The sequence below is a fragment of the Gopherus evgoodei genome, chromosome 6 (assembly GCF_007399415.2).
Source record: "Gopherus evgoodei ecotype Sinaloan lineage chromosome 6, rGopEvg1_v1.p, whole genome shotgun sequence".
NCBI lineage: Eukaryota > Metazoa > Chordata > Testudines > Testudinidae > Gopherus > Gopherus evgoodei.
In genome coordinates this window covers 44436707-44461702 of record NC_044327.1, presented here as the reverse complement: position 1 = coordinate 44461702, position 24996 = coordinate 44436707, and the positions used below count along the sequence as shown (strand labels likewise).

At 41.0% G+C, this 24996-nt stretch overlaps 1 protein-coding gene across 5 annotated transcripts in view; it reads right to left on the bottom strand.

Annotated features, from left to right (window-relative positions):
• The window catches only part of JAK2 (Janus kinase 2), a 145442-nt gene that overhangs the window by 46983 nt on the left and 73463 nt on the right, over positions 1-24996 (bottom strand). For 4 of the 5 annotated variants that reach the window (XM_030565805.1, XM_030565804.1, XM_030565806.1 and 1 more), the window contains exons 3-7: positions 12316-12439; positions 10487-10604; positions 9922-10067; positions 6615-6927; positions 3910-4050 (exon numbers count right to left, since the gene is read on the bottom strand). In XM_030565805.1, coding sequence (XP_030421665.1) covers positions 3910-4050; positions 6615-6927; positions 9922-10067; positions 10487-10604; positions 12316-12439 — 842 coding nt within the window. The remainder of the gene's footprint in view (positions 1-3909; positions 4051-6614; positions 6928-9921; positions 10068-10486; positions 10605-12315; positions 12440-24996) is intronic. The other variant, XM_030565808.1, reaches the window with a different exon arrangement.

The window sequence follows — 24996 nt, the reverse complement described above, 5'->3', positions numbered from 1 at the left end:
GGTATGCTGGGATACCTGCTTATTCCACGGAGGTCAAGAAAAGCGCTGGTAAGTGTCTACACTTGATTACCAGCGCTGGATCACCAGCGCTGGATCCTCTACACCCGAGACAAAACGGGAGTACGGCCAGCGCTGCAAACAGGGAGTTGCAGCGCTGGTGATGCCCTGCAGATGTGTACAGCTCCTAAGTTGCAGCGCTGTAACCCCCTCACCAGCGCTGCAACTTTGTGATGTAGACAAGCCCTGATTCTGGGCCAATATCTTGGTCCCCAGTCTTTAGTTTGCCCATCTTTCTCGCATAGTCTTCTGGGACTTTGAAAACAAGTCCAGGGCTAATTGAGAGAAGATGGGAGGTGGGCTATTTACTGGAGTCATGATATCAGACATGGGGTTATTACTTTCCCCCATTCCTTCACTGGGAGTAAATTTCCGAACCCTGGGAAATCTTGTCTTATGAGCACATGGTATGGAAGTTTAGAGATTACAGCCACCACCAGCCTTGTTGTGCTTCCCTGAACCTCTATTTGTACAAGAATGGCCATTTAATAATTAACTTCTCCATGCATGCAGGTTATTCCCCTGCTTTTCAGACAGTTCATTCTACCCCACCAGTTTCCCACAGACCAGTGTGACTTCACTTCTGGAGTCTATTAAAGCAACAGTCTCTACACCATTCAACTTTAACTCCACATAGATATACATGGCCGTTCAAGCTATTCCTGCAGGATTGATTAAGCATGGTCTCTCACTGTTCCATCAAGTTGCACTGCATGGGCTCCTCACTGTTAGGACACTGAGCTGCTCTATGTTCTAGCTCCCCCACAAGCATAACATTTATACATAGCCTTTGATATCTCCCTATTCTATGGTCTATTAGGCCTTACCCTATGGTCTTCTCTCCCCAGTTCCCCAAGTCCCTTCCCAGCCTGGGGTTGCACTTCAGCATCCCTCCTCCCCCATATAGTCATACCGAAACTTTCAGAGGTACAGGCCTTTGGGACTGGCACATCTCTTCTCTGGCAGTCCTAGAAAGCTGTCTGGCCATTAAATGCCTCTCTACGAAGGTAACCAAATCATTGACGTCAGAAGGGTCATTTTGGTCAACCCACCTTCACAGGCAGTAATCCTTTCAGGAATCTGTCCAAAACCAGGAGTTCTATGATCTTTTCCATACTGTTGGTCTCAGGATGCAGCCACTTCTGTGTCAGAAGGATCAAGTTGAACAGTTGTGGTCTTGAAGCTCTGTTATCCTGGAACCTCCACTTGTGGAATCCCTGGGCCTTTATAGCTGTAGTCACTCTGGATCTTGCCAGGATCTGTTTTCAACTGGGCACAGTGTTTGACAGTTTCTGCTGCCATATTGTGGTAGGCCTTCTGTGCCTTCCCACACAGGAAGGGAGCAAGGATACTGACTTATTGGTCTTGGGGCAAGGCCTCACATAGGTATGTTCTTTCAAACATGAGAAGATAAACCTCAACATCTCTCTTTCTCATCATCTTTTGTAAGTAACCACTAGCCTTTAAGATAGAGTTCCTTCCTGGTCACTTTCCAGAGTAGTCAGGGCCTTCAGTTGTCTAACTACTTCCTGCAGTGTGCCTTGGTCTTGTATCACCTGATTCATCAGCAGTTGGCTAGTCTCTTGTTGTATTTATATGGATTCCTGCTGAGCAGCCATCTGTACTCTGGTAGCCTCCTGTTGTGGTGCAGTGGCCTGCACTAGCATCCTTACCACGTTGTCCAATCTCAGGAATGATTTATCTTGCCTTCAGGAGAGTCCGCTGTATATGATCCACCGCTGTATAACACCACATGTGGCAACCCACCTCTATTATCACATCAGCCTCAGCAGTTATCCTTCTGGTGGGGAGCAGAGACCTAGCGTATATCAGTCCTTCTCTACAGTTTATCATTCTTAACAATGGTTTATTCACAGTTTTCACAAGGTAGGCCTAAGGGTTGTCCCAAGTGGTTTTCTTAACAACCTCCCTCCCCGCTCCCCCAACACACACACAAAACCATTTCCTTGCTCCCACCAGAGCACTGATTCTTATTATACTGGCTCCTGGCTGTCATCCCTTCCCCAGGTAGTAGTAAACTCGATATTTCCCCTGTGAGAAGGAGAACAGCTCTCCCTCTAGAAGAAACCGATCCTCCAACCCTTCTGCAGCTTGTATCTTGTCCCTACTCCCAGCTCTCTCACCAGAAGAGGTTCTAAAGGTCATGGTGGCCCGTAACTGGGCTCAGGTGCCCTAATTAACCTGAAGTAACCTCTTTTCAGTTCACAGGAAAGAGGCTTTAATGGGCTGATATACCTACCTTCAACCACCCTCCTACAGCTGTCAGGTCTGAGTTTGTCAGAATCCAATTTCATGAACCCTCTATAATCTTCCTTTCCCAAGATTCCTCTTTTTTGAGAGAGCTTCACAGGTTTGCTAGGATAATTTCTGGTATATAAATCCTGTAAAGATAACTCCTCTCCCAATATGGTCCTCTCTCAACAAGGAGAAACTGAAGATGTGAAAATTAACAGTTCTCCCTAGTAGATCTTAGAAAGACAGCAAGAGGAAAGTTGGGGATCTCATACTGAAAATACTTCTTTCCGTATTTTGTGTCAATGCGCTCCAATCTATGGACTGTTCCTTCATTTTCCTCCCATTTCAGATGAATCTTAACTACATTATACGCTGTCCTAGACCAACCACATTTCATAAGAGAAAGGGGTTGAACTACCTTAAAAGAAAAGTTGAACATGTTCATTACTGAAGCTGAAAAACAGCAATGAAAGACGTAATGAAAAGAATGTTCTTTAATAACCCAAAAGTTAAAGTGCTGTATTAAAGAACAAATATTCCTCACACATGCACTTTATAGGAAAAGACTATATTAAAAACCATTTGTTTCCATTGGCTAGCTACCAAAAACACAGCCTAATTATCTACAAGTGTAGATTCTATGTGACTACTGAAGAGTAAATTATGTCAGATCTAATATAATTCTGAAAAACAGTATCATTTTTAAAGGCAGCATTAAAAACAGAAAATGAATTCATTCTCATTCAAATGCTTTTGCAGGTTTTGGATTTACTTTCTCCAGGAAGGAAGAACCATTTTAGCAGTACATCTATCTTGTGTGCCAACAAGTTGTAGATCTCTGATCACACAGGAAAATGACTGAAACAGGAAATCTGATGTTACACAGATCAGTAATGTGGATCCAGAAAGAAACCACTATACCAAAAGGTTATCTCATACAGGAAATGGTGTTGCTAATACAATGCTAAGATTAAAAAGATGAACAACTGTGGCTTTTTAGTTCACACACAAATTCTCTTTACAATATATTGTAAGTGACTTGTTTACATTGTCAGACTAACACTTTTCAAGTGTATGCCTCAGTCAATATTTTAAATAACAGCTATTACTATTAGTTTTAAACCTTTTGTCTAAATGGATGTATATAGTTCTGTATATCTTTTTCCCTTCAGGCTAATCTCAAATCCCAATCCTACAGTTGTGTGTACAAGCACATAGATGGACTGCTGTGCTCACACACAATGAACTGCAGGACTAGGGTCTAGATTAATTAAAATTACACACATTTAATAATTATTTAGCTGTGTACAACGAAGTTGCAGAATGAACTGCAGATAAAGTGTCACTGTTAGTTTTAAATATCCTTGTTTCAATTTCAGTCTATGCTATGGTGCTTCAAATACATTAGCATCTCTATGTACTGATATAGTGATCACTGTTAAAATCTTCAGTTTTTACCTTTTTCCTAATTAACATCTGAGTAATGTTTACCGCATCATAGGTTTAGTAGAATACTGTGAATACTGCCGTATTCCCACCACATGATCAAACCAATATCAATATAAATCAAACAAACAATAAGAAAAATAAACATACCAGATTCTTGCTGTCCTGCTTATGAATGGTGACAATTCTACTCTCACTGGTGACAATTCTACTCTCACTGGAGCCTTCTTGGTTTGCTTGCTTAATGCTGACATCGATTATATCAGGAAAATCACAGTATGTTTGTAATTCCTGTAATAAATGTTGGTTATGATTAATACTAACACAGTAAATGGTTTTTCCAAAGTATAATTCAAAATTCGAGAATTCTGACAACCCTAGATAAATATTTTTACCACCTTAGGAATGATGATGAATTCAAAACACTAAAGATAAAATAATCACAAAGTGGATGCTAATTTTCACAATGAAAAATGCACACACACTTGTGCATCCATGACTATGGTAACCAAAGGCACAAATCACAATGGGAGCTAGAAGTTTGGGTGAATTTTGACCTGAGTACAATTCAGGGAATTTTTGAAATTTGGTTCTTTAAATTCTGACCTCAAACTGAATTCTTAAAATATCTGACAGAAAAAGTGAGACAGTCAGTTCTTCCACCAGATGAATATGGTAGATCAGTCAAAATGTTATATATGTAATGGCTTTTTTTTTTGTTGGTTGTCTGTAGCATTTTAAATAATATACATCATTTTTGTTATTTCTGTAATTCAAGGGAAATAACAGTCTGATAATAATCTGAATAAGAATTTCTAGTTTCTATTATTTACTGCAACCGTTTTGCAGGTGTATCCATGGTTACACTGGCACAACATGTATTCACCAATGCTCTCCATAAAGATACTGGCCCAGATTCTCAGCTGGTGTAAATCAGCTTAGCTGCATTAAAGTCAATGGAGTTATGCCCAGTTACTAGATAAGAATCTGGGCTGGCAAGACCACCTATCACAGCCACTGCATCACCACAATAAATAAATAAATAAATAAAAATAAAATCTTGATCAAAGCAAGTGGTTGAGTAAGGTTTTATGACGCTGGTTTGCTGCAATAGTCAAAGATACTGCTAGCCTTACCTTACTATTAAATTTGAGCATGCAACCCTTTGAACAAATGCAGAAACTGTCCACAGGTAAATGTAGTTAATCATCTTACATTAGACAGAGTTGCCTAATGGTCAGAGCAGAGGCCGGGAGTCTGGTGACATGATTTCTATTCCCATCTGCCCCTGCCTTCCTCTATAACCTCAAACAAGATACTTAAACTCTTTATGCATTTGTTTCCTCATCTGTAAACTGGGGATAATAATGCTTATTCATCTTGGAAAAGAATTTTGAGAATCTCAGAGGAAAAACAATAAAAATTTTATGTATTACTCTTGCTATTAAAGGCTTGATTGGCATGCACAAATGGTACAGCTGTATCCACAAATTTCAGCATATGCAAAGTTAGAGGTTGCTTTACGAAAACGTGGCTCAAAAAGGACAAATTTTATATATGAATTAATGTACAAAAAGTGATTTTAAAAGGCCTGTTTTTCTATAAAATAACTTCAGGCATCATCATTAGAACAGTCTCTTGAAAGCTACTTTTTGCATATGAAGGGTGTCTAGTAGGAACATTTAACCTTAAATCATCAGAGTTATACAGATGATAACTATTGGCCCAATTATTCAAACCTCAGCTCAGTCTGCACTGTTACTAATAAGCACACATGAAGAAATATCAAGATATTTACACATATATAGTTATATATTTTAATATGCCTGATAATTAAATACCATATCATAAAAGTGTCATTTTACATAATGGCCTGTGACCACTTGTAATCTATCTGTTAACCTCAATTTGCTTTACAAGGTATTTTTCACATTACTGTTTTGATCTAGTTTGTTATCTATCATGAAATGTATATGTATTAAAAAGTGTAATTAAAAAAGATCACCTCTAATACTCCTTCAAATTTCCCTTTGGAAAAAAACCAGTCCTATTTAGATTATAAAAAAGGGTTATACTAGAAGAAAGGTTGTTTCATCTATAGTCTGTAAAGCAATGTATAAATTTTTAATGCTATAGAAATGTTTCACAATAATATTCTTTTATTTAAAAGCTATGTACAAAAAATAAGATGTACTCCTGAAATGATACATCATCTTTGGGATAACAGTTTTTCTGACCTGATCTGGGTACACTGCACATTAGCAATGGAACAGGTGGGACTTATCAAAGCTAGACTCGGTAATTTCTGACAACTAGTAATTCATTTCCTGCTAGCAACTAGTATTAGATAACGTTAAGTTGAACTGTTGAATATTCAGATGAAAAACAATGTAAAAAAAACAAACAAAAACACCCAAATAACATCAAGAATAAAATGTAACTGCATGATTATAACAAATGATTTAATCATTTAGCTTTTTTAACTCTTAAATTAGACAGAGCTGTTACTTTCTCATGTCAACTTTTATAATAATCCTGTTTTAACAGCATGAATGACAGAGAACTGCACTCTTCATTTGTCATCTAAGTACTTTAATTGCTTAGCCAAAAGTTATTTCTCTTAAAATCTATATTAAAAATCCACCTAATTTAAAAAGTCTTCTGCTGTTTGGTTCAAGTCAAACTCCATTCATACAGAAACCACGGTAGAACTATTAAGTCAAAGTCATAATTCATTCTATAGTACTATATTAGAATTAATCAGTACATGTAACATATGACCAAATTACTGTTACCATGTCCATTTGCAAAATTCTTAAAAATAATAAAAGTGGCGCCATAGTCACAAGGATTACCTGTTCTGTCAGTGTCTCACTTTCTTTATGTTTCCCTCTTGAGCACTGAATTCCGCCATTTCCAGTTATTATAATGGTTGCAAAACTCTCTTCACCTCTGCAAGGCTCTTTTACTTCAAAAATCTCTGAATAGAAGGCAGGCTGAAGGGATTCCAGATTTATAAGATATTTAAGTTTCAAGTTTCTGGCAGTAGCTTTGCATTGGCCAAACTGCTGGATAAATTTGCGGAATCTGTACCGTATTCTCTTTCGTGTCAAAATATGGTAGTCTTGGATTTTTGCCCGAACACATTTAGGCAAAAACATCTTGTAACTGTGAACACAAGATTAGCACATAAATTCCAAGGTTTATCTATGAAGCCTAGAAAAGGAAATGATTTCTGTAGGCTAAATAAATACAAAGCCAACATGAAAATACTTTATCTATCAAATGAACTACTTACTGTGATTTTAAAAGATATTGTGGACTTTATTTCAGTCTTCAGTAAAAGTTGTTGAAAATGAAACCACACTTATTGTGCCATTTTTTATTTTTCATGTACTAGTTCCAAAGTACAGTACACTGCTGTTTCCATAAACTAGGCATTTCTGATTTAGTCATTATTATGCGGGGTTGGGGAGAAGTCCAGTCAGCCAGGATACATCGATAAATTCCCATAGCTATGCCAATGTAGCAAAATCCTGATCTTTCTAGATCATTCAGATTTGTAAATACAGACACAGAACCACATGTCAAGTTTAAAAAGATAACAAACAATGCAATTCTACACTGTATCATGAACTAAGCCTTGTATTGGGAGGTTGGATTTCTTAACTTTTGAGTGCTCAATGTTCTTATAACTTAATGCTCTGTTAACATTTTCTCTGTGTAACTTAAAAGAAGATGCCAAAATCTAAAGACAATATTAAAAAAAGTTTTATTTAATCAGTTACCACTCGTGGCACTGGCTCTAGTAGTATTTTGTTAACCAGGTGATTAAAAATGAAAATATAATGTTTTAAAAGTTATGATATGAAGAGGTTTAACAAAAGAATGGACACAAAAAAAGGAAACTTTCAAAACCAGACTCACCAGAATGGAAGAAAAGGTGAGAGCGAGAGAACATGTTGTCTAGACAAGAGGTGATTACCTCAGAAATCCTCCCAAATAAAAAATTTAGTGAGTCAACATTTTAAAGAGAAAAGAACTATCTGAGTAATTGGTCTTCCTCCCAGCAAATGAAAGAGTCCTTGCCATCTTCAAATTACAGTTTCCAGATATCCTGAGTAGCATATGGCAATATCAATGATTTAATACGGTATAATGAAAATATTGCTAGTATAGAAAAGAGGGGTAGGGCATAACAATTTCAGAAATATGGCACCAGACTATTTTAAGCATTTACTGCTGAACATCTGTTTTCACTTGTTCTCTTTGGCCCCCTATTCAGGAACACATATGTATTCTGGAAAGTACTTGAACATGTGCATAACTTTAAACATGTACTTAAGTGCCATTCAGCACTTTAAAAGCATGCTTAAGCGATTTCCTGAACAGGGCCTTTAGCAGTATACATTGATAAAAAACAGTGTAAAAGCAAATTCTGATAACTGAGTGGATCTGTCTATGTACAGCTTAGGAATTCCAGTTCAATTTTATGAATTGTCTGTATCCTTCTGTTTTACGGCTGTCTTTTGCTGTATTGTTTCACCATCCCCCTTATGCTGAGGAGGCAAGAGGGGTGCAGGTGTGTTGGCTCTGAATAGGACAATTGTGAGATCTAGCCGTTAGCAGAATAATGGGTAGCTGCAACCTGGATGGAACCAGTTCTGCCCAGCTTGTCTAGCATTTGGAGAGTGGAATTTCCCCAGAAGCAGGTCAAAGAACCAAGGTGTTGATACTACTCTTTAAAAACAACAGAGACTGGGTGGGTTGGAGGATGAGACAAAAGGAAGATTGGGCAGGAGGGGACATACTGTTGTAGCAGAGGGGACTTGCTTAGCTGCTGGATCAGCCAAGGAAAAAGAAAACTGGCTACAGACTACAGGGAGATACTCCAGGATTTGGAGGAAAAGCCTAGACTCTTTAGACGACTCTGACATAAGCCCAAAGAATGTTTGAGAGCGGTACGGGACATGAGGCAGGGAAATGCATATACACAGGTTACTGTTTGTCTAGATCTGTATACTTGTGCTAGCAAAAGTAAAGAGTGATTCATTTTTCGATACCTTACAAAGTCTGTGGGTCTGTTTGGTTCAATTATCACACACGCCTGAAGAGGTAACTGTAAACCCAGAGCTCACACGAGGTCAGATCTCTGAGGAATCATAGAAGATTAGAGCTGGAAGAGACCTCAGGTGGTCATCTAGTCCAACCCCCTGCTCAAAACAGGAAGCGTGTGCTTAAGCTACTGGGGAGTCTTGGAGCCTATGGCAGCTAGGCTGTGAGGTCTCATTTTTGTGAAGGGATAACCAACAGACAGTCTGTGCTCAGCAAGTGTGTCAGGGCAGTTCTGCAGCCTACTCACACCAAAGGAAGCTTAAGAGCACATAGGCCCAGTGTGTGAGGCTCAAACACAGTAGCTTGGTGACAATCCAGAGAGTAGGAGTGCTACCAGGGTACTCCCCTGGCTATCTGGACCTCTGGCAAGTGTTCTGTGGTCCACAGAGAACTGGTCACATAGTGTTGACTCTTCCTTGTTTCCACCTGCTAAATTTCATTAAAAAACAGCTAAAAATACATTAATTACTTTCCTAATGTTATTTTCTATGGGTATGGCTACATTTGGAATTTCAAAGCGCTGCCGCGGCAGCGCTTTGAAGTGTGAGTGTAGTCAGAGCGGCAGCGCTGGGAGAGAGCTCTCCCAGCGCTGCATGTAAACCACATCCCTTACGGGTGTAGCGTGCAGCACTGGGAGCCATGCTCCCAGCGCTGCTGCCCTGATTACACTGACGCTTTACAGCGCTGTATCTTGCAACGCTCAGGGGGGTGTTTTTTCACACCCCAGCTGCAGCGCTGTAAAGTGTGAGTGTAGCCAAGGCCTATGTAAGCAATGGCTGAAGTTGCCACAAGGACATTGTTCAATTGCTAACGGAAAGGGAAGTAGTCCATGCGATCACAAAGGTAAGGGGAGGATGTCATGAGATAATCTCTCTACGTTTGGGAAACTCTGCTCTAGAACAAATCTGTTGCCAAAAATTGTGTGTCTGTCAAGGTGCTAATTACTTGGGTTACATGAAAGAGAAAGGCAGAGTGAGAAAACAGCAAACTAATGAGTCATCCTTTTACTGTATGTAAAAGTAACATTGTTTTGAAGTAAGGAATTACCTGACTGCATTGTAGATAGCCAGGGGAGTTTGGTCCTTCTCTTTGGCCACTCTCATCATATCAAGAACAGCCATTCCAAGGCATTCTTCCTGTGTTTCATGAGTAACAGGCACCTTTACCCAACCATGAACAAAATCATCTCGCCACTGAGAGAGAAAAGAGCGCAAGCAATCACTGAATATTTACCTCATCATTAAAAGGTTTGTATCAGCTTTTGGCTGAAGTCCCACAAGGTCTATTCAGGGACGGTATGGTCCTATATTTCCAAGCCTGCTCTTCTCAAAAAATGGAGCTTGATCCTTACTGAGGGGAATGATATGGTGGAGGCAACACAGTCCTCATAACATGGATCCACTGGGTATTCATTTTCTCCTACTGCAGAGTCACAATATGGCCCGGAGTTTCTTTTGCATATTAAAACTGGCCTCTGAGAAATTAAGTCAAACTTTGTGGGTTATTTCTGTGGGACATCATCCACATTCTACGTTTGGATGATGGTGTCAAAAAGCAGTGGCAAAGAGGTAAAAAAAACAGTTAATCATGAACTATCAACTGAAAGTCATACCTGAGCAAACAGATAAGACATGACAAGGTCATCAAGGACAGGGCTCTCTGCACCTCGGGAAACACCATAACGATATGCTCTGCTACTGCCATTACAATACCAGTGAGGAAAATAAAACCTGTTGAGGAACATACACATTGTATAGTTAGACAAATATCAACAAAATTAAAGGGTATATCTGCTGAAAAAGATCGCACATCTTACATACCATCACTTGGTAAAGTTAAGTTTTATTTTCATATACAACTCCCTGTAGCAAGATCCTTGGTCCTCTACAAACCTCTTGAGATGATACTATGAAATATAACTACTTGGGTTATTATAACAATGCCCAAAGAAGACAAGATTATTCTATGCCTAAGCGAACAACCATTATACAATCCCAAAGAAAACACTCTGGGTATCAAGCCAATCAGTTTATTACAACGAGGTAACAGTGGTTCTTGTAGAAGTGACACATGGTTGCTGCAAACATTGTACCTGCTCCCAATGTGAATAAATCATATCTTAGATTACTAAAAGAAATGTTTGGAAGTAGGAGTAGCACTATAAAATTAATGTAACTGCAGAATAGAAAGCTGTATTCTAACCCAACTAATATATCACTAACAAAATTGCCAGCTTTAAATTCTGATTCCTGAATCTCTTTTGCTCATAATATACCATATAAAACAAAACAAACTGCTTGATTTTTTGATACTGTACCTGGTTGATCTTACTTTGCGTTGTATGTATGAGATTACTGGAGAATGAACAAAACACTCTAAAAAGTAAGATTTTCAGAGTAGTTTTGCTGACCACAATCACATTTTAAACTGGATTTAGCAATATGGTTGAGTGTTCTGCTGTGCATCTGTGCAGTCTGGTAGTCATTCTTATCGTACTCTTATAATAGAATGGGAAACAAACTAACAGATGCACACACCAGAAATTTCAACAACATAATTTCAGTCTACCAGAATAGGGCAAACCAAGCCATTAAGAGGACATTTTGCATTTCAATTTGCAATTAATTTACCAAAGGGACATCCATGCTACCTTGTGCATTTCAAGCAAATAAAAGGCTTTTCAGAAGGAAAAATTGTAGATGCGCAGCTCAAAAAGTTCACTTTCAAAAAAAGAGATTTTCTTCATTGGATAGATACAAATTCTGCTGTAGATGTCCTGATAATTGGATAAGGCAACTTAATTATATCTATAAATCAGCATTTTAGCCACTGAAGGACTTTTTACATTTCACAACTTCTAGTAATTACACGCAAAGAGTCCTGTGGCATCTTATAGACTAACAGACGTTTTGGAGCATGAGTTTTCGTGAGTGAATACCCACTTCGGCGGATTAGTGAGTATTCACCCACGAAAGCTCATGCTCCAAAACATCTGTTAGTCTATAAAGTGCCACAGGACTCTCTGGTGCTTTTACAGATCCAGACTAACACGGCTGCCCTCTGATACTAGCAATTACATTAGCATCATAACTTAAAAACACAAATCCACGAGCAAGAAATTTGGCTCTTCTTAGTTGACCATTTATCACAAACAAACAACAAATAATTGGAACTCCCTGTACTTTCAGTACCTTTTTGTTTTTTAACCTGAAGAGGCAAGTATAGCTATCTCCAATACAAAGGCACAAACAATACAATGGATTATTCCGTTTACTCAATCCAACATATTTTGTATGCTTCTTATCAAGTACCTAATAGTTCATATGAAGACTATAATTCAGTTACATTTTATATTATACTGCTTTGTTATTTAGCTTTTCGCATTAATACGAAAAATAAATCACAGTTCTTTTTTAGATGTTATCTGAGTTGTCATGCTACCTTATTCGGTAGAGTATGTTGAGCCTGGTTGATTCTTCTACGTGGAAGATGTGATTTGGAGGATACCAAATTCTCTCTGTTTCATTCATTAGTGCAAACATGTTATGGTACACAGGCATGATACCTAGTAAAGCAACAGAAAAACAAACGCTTACTGAGAAGTTCGTTATTATGCAAAACACTTGTTTTTAGTAGAAAGGAAACACACCCTAGTAAAAAGTGGCAGACTGATATGGCCATGTCTACATCTAAAATTTTGCAGCGCTGGTTGTTACAGCTGTATTAGTACAGCTGTATAGGGCCAGCGCTGCAGAGTGGCCACACTTACAGCAACCAGCGCTGCAAGTGGTGTTAGATGTGGCCACACTGCAGCGCTGTTGGGCGGCTTCAAGGGGGGTTCCGGGACGAGAGAGCAAACCGGGAAAGGAAACCAGCTTCGCCGCGGTTTGCTCTCTCGGTCCCGGAGCCACCCAGCAAACCGCAGGGAAGGAGACCTGCTTGCTCGGGGTTCCGGGACCGAGAGAGCAAACCGGGAACGCCGCGGTTTGCTCTCTCGGTCCCGGAGCCAGCCAGCAAACCGCAGGGAAGGAGACCTGCTTGCTCGGGGTTCCGGGACCGAGAGAGCAAACCGGGAACGCCGCGGTTTGCTCTCTCGGTCCCGGAGCCAGCCAGCAAACCGCAGGGAAGGAGACCTGCTTGCTCGGGGTTCCGGGACCGAGAGAGCAAACCGGGAACGCCGCGGTTTGCTCTCTCGGTCCCGGAGCCACCCAGCAAACCGCAGGGAAGGAGACCTGCTTGCTCGGGGTTCCGGGACCGAGAGAGCAAACCGCGGCGAAGCTGGTTTCCTTTCCCGGTTTGCTCTCTCGGTCCCGGAACCCCGAGCAAGCAGGTCTCCTTCCCTGCGGTTTGCTGGGTGGCTCCGGGACCGAGAGAGCAAACCGCGGCATTCCCGGTTTGCTCTCTCGGTCCCGGAACCCCGAGCAAGCAGGTCTCCTTCCCTGCGGTTTGCTGGGTGGCTCCGGGACCGAGAGAGCAAACCGGGAAAGGAAACCAGCTTGATTACCAGAGGCTTCCTCCTTCCACGGAGGTCAAGAAAAGCGCTGGTAACTGTCTACATTGGATTACCAGCGCTGGATCACCAGCGCTGGATCCTCTACACCCGAGACAAAACGGGAGTACGGCCAGCGCTGCAAACAGGGAGTTGCAGCGCTGGTGGTGCCCTGCAGATGTGTACACCTTCAAAGTTGCAGCGCTGTAACTCCCTCACCAGCGCTGCAACTTTCTGATGTAGACAAGCCCTGATAGTATCTGAAAGTCTTGCTAACTGATTATCCATAGCACTGGTAGGTCACAGTTGCACTGCAAGTTCCTGCATGCTGCAGTTTGTTTTCTGCCTCAGTATCATGTCATTGTTTCTTTATGCTCCCGGTCTGTCAGTTGTACCCACCTGCTGTTGTCTCTCACCTTATATCTATGGCTTGTCTACACATGAAAATTAATCTGGAATAAGGTGAGGTGTGAATTTAAAGCAAGTTAACTATTCCTGATTAACTTCATGTGTGCGTTAGGCCAGGTCTACCCTACCGCTTACTTTGGTATAACTTTACGTTGCTCAGGGGTGTGAATAAGTCAGTCACCTGAGTGACATATATTACACTGAACTAAGTGCTGGTGTGAACAGGGCTATGTCGGTGGCAGAGCTTCTCCTGCCAACATAGCTACAGCCTCTCATGGAAGTGGATTTATTATGCCGACAGGAGAGCTCTCTTCCGTCGCACAGAGTGTCTTCACCAAAGGTGCTACAGCAGCACAGCTGCATTAGTGCAACTGTGCCAACACAGTGCTTCTAGTGGAGGCTAGCCCTTACTCCAATTAGGGTATGTCTACACTACCCGCCAGATCAGCGGGTAGCAATTGATCTGTCAGGGATTGATTTATCGCGTGTAATGTAGATGCAATAAATCGATCCCTGATCGTTCTCCCATCAACTGCTGAATTCCAGCAGTGCGAGAGGCGGAAGCAAAGTCGACGGGGGAGCCACGGCCATCGATCCAACGCTGCAAAGACACGAAGTAAGTAATTTTAATTATGGCTGTACAGTACTTAGCAGAGTGGCCTCTCTGTGCTACAAGAATAATAAATAATAGTACTTTGTTTTACATTTTTTCTTGTTTTTTTCAAAAATTGAACAGACTAATGCACCAGTTTTACACCATTGGCATTAAAGAAGAATTAAAAGCAGAACAACATGAAGAGAATCACCATGACTATTAAGTCCACAGTCCTACATATTCCAGGATTCCAGGTATTAATACCATTGTACTAAGACTTATAAACTCAGGAGGACACAGAGGAAGGAAGCTTAGGGTAAGAGAGCGCAATGAAAAGGAAATGTTTCTGTGACATAGGGACGGTCTCTTATTTTAGGACTAGTCACATTCAAAGGAAGCTGACCTGATTGTGAGTGAGACAGGCACCACGAGTCACCAGTGAAGCCAGAAGACTGATTTCTTGTTTGAATATTTAAAAATATTTTCTAACAAACATAAACATATGCTTGATATGAGATTTTTTTCGGTAAGTGTTGGCAAATGTTGATTTCACCGTACACACACAAATCGATGAAAAAATATTTCTATTGATGATAACCAAAATTTACTAGGGTGATCAGATAGCAAGTGTGAAACACAGGGATACTTTCTTTCAGGGGCATATATAAGACAATGCCCCTAATATCGGGATGTCTTGTCACCCTAAAATTTAGAGCTAGGCAATGTTAGAAAGAGGCTGTTTGAGAACTACAGTCAAAATCCAGCCATTTAAACTTTTGAATTAGGCTTGTTACAAATGAACTAGTGAATGAATAGTAAAAACAGGAAGGATTTCTTGATTTAAGGATATTTACTTTGTATATTTTAACATGTGATGTGAAAAATTGTATTTTTAATGGTTTATAGAGCTTTAAATTTTTGAATCTCAATGGTCTTTCATTAAAAAATATTTGATCCTCCCATCATTTCCCACAACTATGAAAATTTAAATTGGCAAAAATTGAAAAAAAAATGCTTAAAAATAAACTCCCCTATCCTCTTTCCCATAAAACAGGGAAAACTCACCAAGACAATGATTCAGTCAGATTCTTGAGCATGTCTAAATTTGCATGTGACTAGTCCCACTATGTAATTATCAGGGGACTACTGCAATACTTGAAGTTACTATGCCTAAGGCCCCAATCCTGCAAATTGCTCTTCCTCGAGGATCTCTATCTCTGTGCAGAGCCCCATTTATTTTGGGCCACAGTCCCCAAGACTGTAACTGCATCCACACCAGCAAAACCTTATAGTTCGTTTAGTATTTTTATTTTACTTTTTTAAAAAATAAAATAAAATAAACCAGTTACTGCCATTAGCTCTTAAATCCTCAACAGTCCCAATTTAAAACCAGAACTGCTTAAAACATTCTTTTGTTGGAATTTGCCAAAGTAGTGCGATCACAATGCTTTGAAGAAGGTTCAATTTTGGTGAAGCTCCATTGGCAAAGCTCGCCTTTCTGGCGGGCTGCTGGCTAATCTTGGCTTCCAGGTTCTGCGGCCCTAAAGCAGCACACCAGGAGGACCATCCCAGACCTAAGGCTCCATTCCCTCTTGTGGAGAATTTTGAAGTTTTGGCTTGCATTCCTAATGGTAACAAAACCAATTTGTAAAACATCAAAATTCTCCATGGAACAGAATTGCCCCTCTCTGTCCTGCTCTACTTAAAACACTTCCAGATAAAAAGAGGTAAATACAGCGGATCAGGATCTACCTCTCATTTTCCTTTCCCTGCTTCCTGTTTTGGAGCCCTCTCATTCAAATAACTAATTACATATAAAAAGGCCAGGATTTGTCAGAGCCATTTAGTGGGAACACAGAAATTAACAGACTGGAAGAAACACAATAAGGGCTTATAACTGAGCAGGGGAAACCACAAAGAAACACTAGAAACTATCAATAAACTAGCCAAAGGAATACATGTAGATTGTCAAATCACTCTGTACTGCAGCCATGCAATTAAAACAGTAATTTGACAATGTTCTCTGGCTTTTACTATTAGGTTCTGATGTGCTGCCACAACAAAGATTAGAATGCATATATTTAAAGTATATCACATTCAATTCTGTATTATTATGCAAAGCTGGCATATTCCAAAACCTGTGTGTCTTAGCCTGCATAAGACGAGGAAAATACAAACAAGTTATTTTGACAAGGACTGTGAGAGTGCTGGAGAGAGGTAAGGGGTTCATCTCTTTACAGAGCCCCATCTGGTTTCCAAGGAAATGTCACCAGCACTGTCCTTGAGACCATTCCCTCAGCCACAGGTGGGTATATTTACTGAGCAGGAGGCTAACTGGGTCAGCTTGACTCAGGAAAAACACTTGAACAAGTACAGTAACTCCTCACTTAAAGTCATCCCGGTTAACATTGTTTCATTGTTATGTTGCTGATCAATTAGGGAACATGCTCGTTTAAAATGGGCAATGCTCTCTTATAAAGCTTTTGGCTGCCGCCTGCGTTGTCCACTACTTGTAGGAAGAGCAGCCTGTTGCAGCTAGCTAGTGGGGGCTTGGAACCAGGGTGGACTGGCAGCCCCCCTATCAGCTCGCTGCTCCCCTTTGTTCCCTGTGCAGCAGCTGCCCAGCAGGCTACCAATTGCAGGCAGTTCAGCTGTCCCGCCCCTCACTGCCAAGTGCTGCTCCTATCCTCTGTCTTGGAGCTGCTCCCAGAGCCCCCTGCTTGCTGTGCAGGGGAGGGGGGAAGAGGAGGATTAATATCAGGGTTGTCCCCCACCCCGACTCCTGTCCCATGTTCCCCGCTTCTCCATATAGAGCAGGGGGAAGACACAACAGGGTTCAGGAAGGAGAGAGTTGGCCGCAGCTGCTGTATCAACTTCCTGATCTTTTTAAAGGCAATGTACTTAGAATGTGGTGTCGGCACACTTAAAGGTACAATGCGCATCTCTCTCTCTCTCCCACACTCAGGGTGTGTGTCTCTCTCTGTCTGCCATGTTGTCTTCCCTCCCTCCATTCGTGCTGCCTTATAGTGCGTGATGCTACATTAACAATTTGTTAACCCTTGAGGGCTCAGCCGAGTCCTAGTTCATCATTTAGCAGTAAGGCATTCCCTGGAAAATATCCCACCCTCTTACTTCACCACCTCCACCAAGCTTCACAATCATCATTGCTGTGTACAGTATTAAATTGTTTGTTTAAAACTTATAGTGTGTGTGTGTGTGTGTGTGTGTGTGTGTGTGTGTGTGTGTGTGTGTGTGTGTGTGTGTGTGTGTGTGTGTGTGTGTGTGTGTGTGTGTGTGTGTGTGTGTGTGTGTGTGTGTGTAAAAAAGTTTCCCTGGAACCTAACCTCCCCATTTACATTAATTCTTATGGGGAAATTGGATTTGCTTATCATCGTTTCACTTAAAGTTGCATTTTTCTAGAACATAACTGTAACGTTAAGCAAGGAGTTACTATATTCTGATACCTGAGGTTTATTAGTAGCCTTGCAACATGCAATAGGTCAAATGGCTTGCAAAAAAGATACATTAAAAAAAAGAAACCAAAAATTTTTTAGCTGCTGCTTGAAAATTCTTATTAACAATGGCTAGAAAAGCCTTTTTTTTTTTTTTTTTTTAAATGTTCCTCAAAAGTATCCTTTGAAGAACAGGCTAAAATAGAGACAACAATTATTCTACTAGGAGAAATAAGATAAAACATAAAAGCAGAGCTTGCAGATACAAAGAAATAGCTGAGAGAATAAGGATGATCACTTGTATCATTTGTTTAGTTTTATGTTTAACAAAGTATAAGGGTCCAGATCATTTGATATGACATATAAGTGGCCCAAGTACATAACAACATAAAATCAACTGCATTACATAGAGATGATGTACCAATCTATGACAAATACAAGTACTTATAGTTATTACTGCAAGAATGTCATGTTACAGGACAAAAACAAAAACGGATGAGCAGAACAGTAGGAAAGAGCCTATTTGAAGCTGCTAGTCTTACATGGGAGGAAAAAGGTTTACACTAATATTTCATATGCAATGAAGTTGAATGTTTCCCATTTAAGGGAAAATAATTAAGAGCGAACTACGGTACATAGATGATGAAAAAACTTGGAAGTCACAAGAACTGAATATTTGATTAATGGGAAAGCAGGGTTTACAGAGATTTGTGCTTACTATATTTTAAAACATATTTGCTACAAGAGCAGTGAAACTGAATAAATGAAGAACGTATGTAAATACATAAGTGGTTAATATACATGGGCCACCCCAGTGGTGTAGAGGCAGCTGCAGAGTTTATGTTTGGGTCCAAAGTATGTAGGACGTGGAAGTGCTAAGAAATCAGTATGTCCTGAAGAAGAGAAAACCTTCTCTCTGGAAGCAATCCAGGAGTACCAATTAGCTGTCCTCCACCAGAGTCATCTAAAATTCTAACATGTCAATAAATGTGATCTCATGGGAGTATTCTACCAAGGTAAAACAAAACATGTTAAATCTAGAATAGCTTGTTAGAATGAAGAAAGACACAAGTAACTGTTTACAATGTTCTTTGTCTCTGTCCTTCTAATGCTATCTTGAGGACATTCTACATCAATCATATCGCACAATGTTGTATTCCTCAGTGTTCTGCATGTGGAGAGAAACCAAATAAGGAAGTCCCCAATCCTAAAATTAGTTAGTTAATTAATTACTTTACCTTGATTTGTTAACAGTGAGAGTTTAAATTTATATTTTGTTTTTGTTTGAAAGAGAAAAAACAAAAGATTTATCTGTATGGAGTTTTAAGAAAAAATGGTTTAGATGATCATGCATGCAATTCAAAATATGAGTTTGAAGATCAACATGATAGGCCACATCGTGTTATTTCATGGGAAGAACTCCCTTGAACTTAAAGATGACTGTAATTATAGGCTTGGAATACCATAAAGATTCATAGATTCCAAGGCAAGAAGGGACTACGGTGATCATGTAGTCTGACCTCCTGTATAACAAAGACCACAGAACTTCCCCAAAATAATTCCTAGAGGATATGGTTTAGAAAAATGTCCAATCTTGATTTTAAAATTGCCAGTGATGGAGAATCCAACACAAACCTTGACAAATTGTTCCAACGGTTAATTACTCTCACTATTAAAAATTTACACCTTATTTCTAGTCTGAATTTGTCTAGCTTCAACTTCCAGCCATTGGATCATGTTATACCTTTCTTTGGTAGACTAAAGAATCCATTATTAAGTATCTATTCCCCTTGGAGATACGGACAATCATCAGTCACTCCTTAACCTTCTCTTTGTGAAACTAAATAGATCGAGCTCCTTTAGTCTGTCACTGTAAGGCATTTTTCCTAATCCTTCAATCCAAGGGATCTCAAACTGGGGGTCATGACCCCTCAGGGGGTGGCACGGTTATTATATAGGGGGTCATGAGCTGTCAGCCTCCACCCACAAACCCTGCTTCACCTCCCTCATAGTGTTAAATATAAAAAATGTGTTTTTAATTTAGGGGGGAGGGTGTCACACTTATAGGTTTGCTGTGTGAATTGGGTCACCAGTACAAAAGTTTGAGAACCACTGCTTTAATCATACTTGTGGCTTTTCTCTGAGCCCTCTCCAATTTATCAACAGCCTTCTTGAATTGCGGGCACCAGAACTGGACACAGAATTCCAGCTGTAGTCACATCAGTGCCAAATGCAGAGGTAAAATAACCTCTACTCCTACTTGGGAGTCCCTTGTTTATACATCCCAGCAGAGGTGTCATGCCCCACTCCCAGACTTCTGCCAGGGTTTTCTGGATTGGCTCCCTCAATGTGCAGCAGCTCCTGGGGAGCTGGCAGCAGGGAGAGGCAGCTGCAAACAACTGGGAACTTTAGGGAGAGGCCACTGAGGGTAAGGGGAGGGGTAGGCATGACTCAAGCTGTTGGGGTGGAGGCGAACCTTTAATTGTGCACCCCTTTCCCCCTCTACTATCAGCAGGTACCAATCATGTCTCCATCCCAGGATCTCATTAGCTCTTTTGGCCACAGAGTCACACTGGGAGCTCATGTTCTGCTGATTATCCACCACGAATCTCAAATCTTTTTCAGAGTCGCTGTTTCCCAGGAGAGTGTCCTCCAGCCTCTAAGTATGGCCTGCACTGTGTGTGTCCTCTCCACATCCCCTTTCCTCCAGCAACTTCTGTTTCACTGGAAGCAAGGATGGTGAGTGTTGTAGAACCTTTAAGTTGTCTCTACCCCACTGGAGGATCACTTTTATACCAGGAGGATACTCCCTGGGACAGACTGGACGAACTTAGGTCTAGATTATTAACTTAGTGTGGTGGAAAACTGTTGCAACATGCCAGAGAACCTGGTCCAAGATGTTTCACTAGGTTCTGTCAAAGTAAACAGAGTGGAAGCCAAGATGTGCAGTGCCAAGTATAAAAGTAAAACACCCATGAGGTGTACTGGAATTGAGTCACTGACAATTGTACACAGTCTAGACATAAAAAATGGAACCCAAAGCCCTTTGTACATGATTCCAACCTTGCCTAAGTGACAACAGTAAATATCAACAGGAGCAGGGCATTCAGTAATCATCTCAGACAATTGAGTAAAAAGCAAATGCAATGATATTCAGTGATTTTTTTCTCTTTTGTTTAGAACTGCACTTCCATGTCCGAACACCTAAAAACATTTTCTAACAAACATAAAAACATGTTTTTATTTGTTGAAATAATTCACATAATCAGTGAAACTGAATAACAATAATCCATATTTTACTGAAATTAACGCTGAAGGAGCTTTAGAGAAAGGAACCTTGTATAGCTAAACACATTTAGTTTAGTGGTAAATTACAATACTAACTGGAGCTAGCTGGAAAATGGTTTATAGATTAAAGTTTTCATTTTGGGAGTTTTGGTTTTCCAGTGAAACAATGGAAAGCAGACACTTGATGTGAAAATTTCAGTTTAGTTGAAACCTGATTTTCCATTGAAGGAAGTTTTCACAGAATATCTTCTACCAGCAAAAAGAGAGACATTTCACAAGTGATTACAATACTGTTGTATGTCGATAAAATTACTGAACACCTAAGTTGATCTCCTTACAGAATTATAAAGGTCTAGCTATACAGCTGTGCCTAATAATGTTAAAAAGTTTCTCAGGAATCTATTGACTACGGAATTCAAGGATGAAGCTGCATAGGTGCCGACTCCATGGGTGCTCCAAGGCTGCAGCATAATGGAAAAAAAAAAACAGTAGGTGCTCAGCACCCACTGGCAGCCCCATGGGTCAGCACTTCTCCCTCCTCCTAGTGCCGCCCTGTCATACCTTTAGTCCCAGATTTGGACCTTAGCGTCCAAAATATGGGGGTTAGCATGAAAACCTCCAAGCTTAGCTACCAGCTTGGACCTGGTACTTGCTGCCACCACCCAAAAAATTAGAGTGTTTTGGGGCACTCTGGTCCCCCTGAAAAACCTTCCCTGGGGACCCCAAGACCCAAATCCCTTGAGTCTCACAACAAAGGGAAATAATCCTTTTTCCCTTCCCCCCTCCAGGTGCTCCTGGAGAGATACAGAGACACAAGCTCTGTGAATCCAAACAGAGTGACTCCCCCTCTCCGTTTCCAGTCCTGGAAACAAAAGCACTTTCCTCTTCACCCAGAGGGAATGCAAAATTAGGCTAGCAAATCCAACACACACAGATCTCCCCCTGATTTCTTCCTCCCACCAATTCCCTGGTGAGTACAGACTCAATTTCCCTGAAATTTCCCAGAAAAGAAAACTCCAACAGGTCTCAAAAAGAAAGCTTTATATAAAAAGAAAGAAAATACATACAAATGGTCTCTCTATATTAAGGTGACAAAATACAGGGTCAATTGCTTAGAAGAAATATGAATAAACAGCCTTATTCAAAAAGAATACAAATCAAAGCACTCCAGCACTTATATTCATGCAAATACCAAAGAAAAGAAACCATATAACTTACTATCTGATCTCTTTGTCCTTACACTTAGAAACAGAAGATTAGAAAGCAGAAACTACTTCTCCAAAGCTCAGAGAAAGCAGGCAGACAGACAACAAAGACTCAGACACAAAATTCCCTCCACCCAAAGTTGAAAAAATCCGGTTTCCTGATTGGTCCTCTGGTCAGGTGCTTCAGGTGAAAGAGACATTAACCCTTAGCTATCTGTTTATGACACGCCCCACCTGCTGGCAGCCCTGCTGATCAGCGCCTCCCCACCCACCAGAGATATGCGGTTCTGCAGCACTGTTGGGGGAGAAGGGGAGGTGGGGGGTGTGGAAAGAGGTGGGGGCCTGGGGAGGCATAGCTACTCGTGGGCTGCAGCCCACCCACTTAGAATCCAACCAGGCACACCCAATTTGGTACCAGAGCCCTCCGAATCCGCAGGCTGGGGCTCCTGACCCTGGCTTTGCATCTGTTTGCCCAGTCCACCTGCGTCCCTCTCCTGCCAGCGCTGCATGCTGCTGCCCCAGTCTCCAGTCCCACACCTGGAGTGTGCCTCATGGGGCAGAGCTAGAGCTGAGGCCAAAGACCAGGGCAGCAGTGTGTGGAGCTGGCAGGAGAGGGATGCAGCTGGACACCAAGCTGAGGTTAGGAGGGGCGGGTGGAGCTCAAACCCCGGCGGGTCCCCATCTTCCCCATGGGCATGCTCCACAGCATGTGTGCCCCGGGCAGCCTCATTTTCGGGTGTCTGCTTGGCGGTAAGGGCTGGTTGGACTGGGTGAGGAGAGGCAGGTTGGGGTGGCAGTTTGGAGGAAGGGGTGGAGCGGGGGTGGGGTCTGGGGTGGAGTATGGGTCAAGCACCCCTCAGCAACTCGGTAAGTCGGCTCTTATGTGAAGCTGGGAGACTGAGAACTGAATGCTCTTGTGAGCAACCATGCTCAGTTTCCTGCATACTGAGAATCTCTAACAAACGTGGCTGACACCAGAAATTGGGCCTTACCTTTGGCATAAGAACATAACATAAGAACATCCATATTGAGTAAGACCAATGGTCCATCCAGCCCATTATCCTGTCTTCCAAAAGTGGCAAAAGAGATTAAATGTTAGATCAAGGCTTATGAAAGGATGACCATGACCATAAAGACGGGGGGCGGGGGGAGTGAAGTGCAAACCTAGGGCCAGATTTTCAGAGCCACAGTTTCACATGCACCCTACTCCCAATACACACATGCACAAAATTACGCCTCTGAAAATCTACCCTCCTGGAACAAAGATGTACTCATCTTTCCATGACAACCTTTGGATGTGACCTGCCAAGTGTTTTTTTTCCCCTAGTTGATCTTGTGCCCCCTTTTTTTATTTAAGCTTCTTTATGATGTATAAAGACCTGAAAGGTTTTTAAAAACATTTTCTGCTTTTTTTGTTTGTTTTTTTTTAATTTGTTTTTTAAACTTTAGCAATATCAGCAATATCAACTCTGGCCTTCCCTGACTTTGCTGGAGGAGTTCCTGGATATCTCAGAACCTGATCACTGTAAGCTCTCACAGCTGAGTGGATGGACAGAGGTACTGAATCTTTAACAAAGACATCCCTTTCCCAAAATGTTCATCATTAAGACTATTATTTTAAAATTAAATAACACAAACAGCAAGTACCAGAGGAGTAGCCATGTTTGTTGCTTTTTACAGATCCAGACTAAGAGTCCTGTGGCACCTTATAGAGTAACACACATAATGGAGCATAAGCTTTCATGGGTGAATACCCACTTCGTCAGACGCATCTGATGAAGTGGGTATTCACCCACGAAAGCTTATGCTCCAATATGTCTGTTAGTCTATAAGGTGCCACAGGATTCTTTGTTGCTTTTTACAAACAGCAAGAGTCTCAGCCGCTTATGCTTAGACTGGAAAAAATCTTGATTCTTCTAAATGAAATAGCTGGAAAAGGATCTTCATTTGCTGAACAGGAGACAATTTCCTGTTCACATCTTGTTGATATTTAATTTATGCCTGGGAAAGCTATGAGCTGGTTCTCAGACTGAGGAGCTGCAATTACCATGATTTATGACTAGGCCTGACAAACAGGAAACAGATTCTTCTAAAAGTGCTTTGTTAACTTTGCTCCCAATATGGAGCTGCTACCTAACAATAGGGGTAACATGGAGGGTGGCCATTGCAGCTTGGTGTCAGATACCTATCTGGAGGTCAAGGGAACAGGGGCTGCGATGAAAGCTAAAATATCATAGGCATGAGTCATAATGATAAAGGAAATGGGATGGTTCAAATAAAGAGGAGGAAAAGTAACCGGAGTAGTAGGTAAAGCTTATACAAACAGAATAAGAGAGAGAAAAGCAACCAAATAAGTTAGGCACAGGTTAAAAAACAAGAGAAACATTAGTTAGGGGCTATCAAGCACAACACACAAGAGTTAAAAGGAAACTAAGCAAAGATTCATGCACAAAAGGGGAAATTAAGGTGTGGGGAGGAAATTGCATGTGGCGTCTCTCCCTCCTCCGTACAAATGTCTGGTTAGATTCAACTCTTCAGGGCACAGCTAAAGTATATGGTGCTACAAAAACAACAAAGATTCATTTCCATTTCTGATGTGGTTAATCAACTCTTTATATGTGATAGCAATAACTTGCTGAGCAAATGTGATTCGCTCTTGAGTCCTCATTGACTTGAAGCTGTTGC